Source organism: Salvelinus sp. IW2-2015, unplaced genomic scaffold (genome assembly GCF_002910315.2).
Source record: "Salvelinus sp. IW2-2015 unplaced genomic scaffold, ASM291031v2 Un_scaffold3720, whole genome shotgun sequence".
In the NCBI taxonomy this organism is placed as follows: domain Eukaryota; kingdom Metazoa; phylum Chordata; class Actinopteri; order Salmoniformes; family Salmonidae; genus Salvelinus; species Salvelinus sp. IW2-2015.
This window is the reverse complement of record NW_019944997.1, coordinates 20,495-25,665: the sequence shown is the minus strand read 5'-3', so window position 1 is coordinate 25,665 and position 5,171 is coordinate 20,495. Positions and strand designations below refer to the sequence as shown.

Genomic DNA, 5,171 nt, shown 5'->3' with positions numbered 1-5,171 from the left:
AGGGAGCTTACCAAACCAGTTATTAGACCTCTCTGCCTTAGTGTTTACACATGGAGGGAGCTTACCAAACCAGTTATTAGACCTCTTTGCCTTAGCTGTTGATGTTTTTTGTTTTTGTTGTTAACCCTGTTGTTTATTCTCCAATACCCAACATACTCAACACGCATTATATAGTAACGGTTGTATAACACTTACACCTACTGTAATTGAAAAAAACCTTCACACTTTTCGATTGTTTTTTTTACTGGCTTCAGTTTGGGATTTCATCACTAGGTGGAGACATTGACCATAGTACCCAACACCCTGTCCACCAACCTGTATGGTTACCACACTCTCTCTCATTAGCACCACCAGCTGAAGAGAGTTTTGTCTCTAATTGTCTTCCCCATGCCCTGTATGAACTTTCCCATTCCCTTTGTGATTATTCTAAAGAAGGCCATTGAAGGCCAAAATGTCAATCTTTTGAACTTGACTAATAAAACTAAGATGTGTTTATGCTGAGCGAGCTTTGCACCTTTTCCTGTCCAATGATGTTTACAGATTTTTAGGTTGTACCTCAACTCATTTTGGTTGAGCACCCTCTACTTCTTTCCAAATGGGAATAGAGTGAACACATTTTATTGATACCAGTTTCAATCTGTCAGTGCCATTGACTGGCTGACGCTTGGCTAGCGCTTAGCTAGCTAGCTAACGTTAGCTATCATATTTTTGCACAATTAATGTGATAGCTAGCTAGCTAACTAAGGATTTACCTAAACACTTATACTGTATTTTTTGTTGAATACGTTGCTGTCTTTAATACCAATACGCATTTCAATATGCTAGTGTCACTGTTCAATAGTATTTTAGCTAGCACACCAGCTAAGGTAACAACAATATGAGGTATTATTCTCATAAATGTAGCCCATACAGTCATCCTTTGTAACAATGAGATATTTCGTTGTTTTAAACTATTGGCTAACGCATCTTGTTCATGTGTGTTTTTCCTTCTCTCTTTCTAGAAGTAATCAGTTACAGGGCAAAATGACAGATTGAGGCCTTCAGACAAACTGAGGAAAAATGTGTGCACCAGGTCAAGCAAGACTTCTTGCATGGATGGCTTTCCAATAATTCATTTTGGAACAATAATATGAAATACCATTTTAGGCATAACTCAATGTTATGCTTTTCTTCCACCCAAGCCTTAAATACCCGAGTCAGGAAGAATAGACAACTAGTAGACAATGATGAAGTCCCCAGTCTGGATCGAATATCATAACTAGTTGAAGAAAAATCTTGTATACTGTGGCTCTCTAGGAACAGTTGGCCACACATTAAAAAATAGATTTAGTAGGCCTAAGTCCCAGTTTATGCTAACTACATCATTTGTTTGTAAAGCATTTATACAAGGCAGAAACGTTGTTTCCCTGCTGAAAAATATATAGGCCAGTTTCAGTAAGAAGCATTGCAACATGCATAGAAACACGCATAGCAACACGCATAGAAACACGCATAGCAACATGCATAGCAACATGCATAGCAACATGCATAGAAACACGCATAGCAACACGCATAGAAACACGCATAGCAACACGCATAGAAACACGCATAACAACACGCATAGAAACACGCATAGCAACACGCATAGCAACACGCATAGAAATACGCACAGCAACACGCACAGCAACACGCACAGCAACACGCATAGCAACACGCATAGCAACACGCATAGCAACATGCATAGCCACCAAGGCAACTTTGTAACAGCTGACCCAGTTTTTCCAAAGCCAAACCCGACCATTAGCCGCTGAATCTACCTTTTAAGATACAAAAATCTAAAATGTTGTCAGTAACCATAATGTTGATTTTGTTTAGTGTTTTCGGATTGTTTCAGTTCATGTTTTCAACAAGCTTTGGACAAAGGACTTCCACAGGGCCGCCATCTCCAAAGTTCACTCAACAATAGTTGTGAACTGGGCTTGATTTAGTTGTTGTTGTTTTAATTATCTACATTTTGTTAATTATCTTTTACACTTCCATTGGTTGAAAGCTATTGCTCAATTATCACTTGGCTCATGTAAATTCTGTAGTTTCCCCTTTAAACATCCTAAGGTCAACATCTCCATAGTGTTCACATTTCTCTCATGTGAATGTAGCTACATAAACATATTAAATAAACTATTTATTTGGGAAATATACCATCTTTGCTCCTTTCTTCATTAGCAATTTGGATTTATTTTGATCTGTTAAGATATTGAATACATGTTGTTTAGTATATTTAGCAAGTTTAGTTCTCCCTGTGAGAAGAAAGTTCATTTAAAGTTATATGTAATTGGGTTTATGAAGATACAAAATTTCAATGTTGTTAACACACAATAACCAAAAACCGGATCTCATTTGCATATTCATGTTTGCCACAAGTTTCCCAGAATTGTTTGCCAGAAGTTTACAAGTTGCCGCAAATTTGCCACAACAGTTTGCCACAAAACTAATTTGCATGTGAAAATATGAGCTTGCTGCAAATTTGGTTTGCCACAACTGTTTTACAGAAGCCAGTTTTTTAGATAAGGGGTATTGAACATACAACAGTTTTCATGTTTATCATCAACATACTCACCTTAAATACTTCCTGGTGGCAGTTTCCTGCTGGCTCCTTAGTGGCTACGATCTCTCCTTCCCATAACTCTGATTGGCCGTTTGGAAGGTGTGTCTGCTCTGAGACAGTTAGAGCATCCTTGGAATCCAGGTAATTTCCTGAGTGTCCCTCTCCTCCCTCTCGTTCTCTCTCTTCCACTGTAGACAGACATTCTAAGTGGTCTCTGTCTACCTCTGTCTCTCTCTCTTTCTGAGTCTCTCTCTCCAGCCTTGAGTGTGGCTCGTGATTCTCTACTGTGGCTACAGACGTGTGCCGCGTATGTCTCTCTGTCTGTCTGTCCATCTGTCTGTCCGTCTCCAATGAGCTCACACACACCAGGCCGTTAACGCTTGATGAGTCGGGACTCACCCTCCAGGCCTTCAGCATCACCTGAGGAGACCGTCTGCCTAGTAGAGTAGGGGGTGAGGCAGGGTCACAGGCAGGGGAGCGAGGGGGATGAGGGGTCAGGGGTGAGTTGGGTGTTGGGGGACACTCTGGGTGGTCCTCACTGCGGAGAGTCAGGGACACACTGTGGACGTAGTCCCCCAGATGCTGCCCTGCTCTGGGGGAGCCCAGCGGCGACCGCTCCCCTCCCTCCTCTGGAGGAGAGAAGGAGCGCGAAGACGTCCGCCATTTTCTAGCCGTCTCCGCAACGTTGCTGAAGAACTTAATCAGACCCCCAAAATGTCCGCCTTTGCTGTCAGAGTGCTTTGGAGCCGCTGGTTGAAAGTCCCTGACACTCTCGAAGTCCACCGAGCCGTAGTCAGAGTCCATGGTCTTGTCCAGTGTGTGGAGCTCTGAGTCAAAACTCCTCTCTGAGTAGACCGGGTTCCCCTTCCCCAGGACAGAGATCCTCCTCAGGTAACTCCACACGTCAGCGCTCTTAGATCTCCTCCCACCCAGCTGGACCTTGGGGCTGCCCCTCACACTCTGCTCCTCACACACTCCTGCTGAGGTACTGTTACAGTTAGAGGAGTGGTTGGCCTGCGACTGAGCCTGGACCTGAGGTCTCTTGGAGTAGGAGACTCTCTCTGTGGGCTTAGAACCGTTCTGGGTAAGAGGCTCCACTAGTGAGTGAAGATGGTGTCTGTCCAGGGTAGCTGTCAGATCAATGTCCTCAAATGAGCAGTCGAACTCGGCGGTGTGTCCGGCATACGAATGCCTCTTTGCACGGTGGCGGAGTGTGCTCCTACAGGGGTGCAGTCCGGGCGAGGGGAGGAAGTCCCGGCAGAACGAGTCGTCCTCCGTCTCTCCGTCTCTGAACTTAGTGTTGGACCCAGACATCTTCCCCACCCTCCCCTTGAAGACACCCGGAGAGCGGAGCTTCTTGATGGAGCGGACCTTGTCAGCGAAGGACAGTTTAGGGATGAAGGCCTCCTCTCCAGGGAGGATCATGGAGTGAGGTCTTCTGTTATCCAGCTCTGAGGCCACTCTACGCCGGGTCAAGATCTTCCAGATGCCCCCAGTCGCTCTTGTTCTACGGTTGACCTCCGGGCGCTCCTTTCCAGGGGTCTGAGGGGGTGCCTGTGGCTCTGCCTGTCTATCCCCAGCCTCCTGCCACTCTCTCTGGGTTTGGCCTGGCCCCGGACCTTCTCCTTGACCCTCTCCCTGTCCCTCTCCCTTCCCAGTCTCCTGGATAGATACAGTGCCGGTCTCATTCTGCACATCCAGAGACACGTTGAAGACTTTATTGACGAACCCGTTGGGGTCGCTGCTGTGGGAGGCGGGGCTGTCCGTGTGTTCCATCCTCTCTCATCTCATCCTACTACAGCTCCGTCAGCTATCAGCTCTGTCAGCTATCAGCTCCCTCAGCTATCAGCTCCGTCAGCTATCAGCTCTGTCAGCTATCAGCTCTGTCAGCTAACAGCTCCGTCAGCTATCAGCTCTGTCAGCTATCAGCTCTGTCAGCTATCAGCTCTTGTCAGCTAACAGTCTCCAGTCAGCTATCGCTCCAGTCAGGCTATTCAGCTCGTCAGCTCATCAGCTCCGCTCAGTACAGGGGGCTCTCTAGTATCTCTTTACTATGCTTGTCAAAAAGGGCTCCCCCCACTATCAGGTCTCTGTCAGGGGCACCTCTTATATCAGAATTTTTTTACGCTCGTCAAGCTTATCAGCTCTGTCAGCTATCATCTCAGTCAGCTATCAGCTCCGTCGCTATCGGCTCCGTCAGCTATCTGGCACTCCGTCAGCTATCAGCTCCGTCGGCTATTCAGCTCCGTCAGCTATCAGCTCAGTCAGCTATCAGCTCCGTCAGCTATCAGTCAGTCAGCTATCAGCTCCGCCGGCTATCAGCTCCGTCAGCTATCAGCTCCGTCAGCTATCAGCTCCGAACCGCACCACACCTTTCACTCCCACACACACCTGGAGAGACAAAACACACAACACAACCATTTGTGAACTCTCTTATACTCACACACACACAATTAAATTCAAATCAATGAAAGAACCCTGTATTTATCTCTGAGGGGTAATAAGAACCTGTATTATCTCTGAGGGGCAATAAGAACCCTCTATTTATCTCTGAGGGCAATAAGATCCCTGTTTATCTCTGAGGGGC

The 5,171-nt window shown here is 46.1% G+C and overlaps 1 protein-coding gene across 1 annotated transcript in view; it reads right to left on the bottom strand.

The window, feature by feature from the left end:
* LOC112076385 (uncharacterized) overlaps positions 1 to 4,527 on the bottom strand; it is a 10,643-nt gene extending 6,116 nt beyond the window's left edge. Inside the window, exon 1 of the mRNA XM_024143185.2 lies at positions 2,597 to 4,527. Within this exon, the coding sequence (XP_023998953.1) occupies positions 2,597 to 4,360 (1,764 nt within the window). The 5' untranslated portion in view covers positions 4,361 to 4,527. The remainder of the gene's footprint in view (positions 1 to 2,596) is intronic.
* Between the last annotated feature and the right edge of the window lie 644 nt (positions 4,528 to 5,171).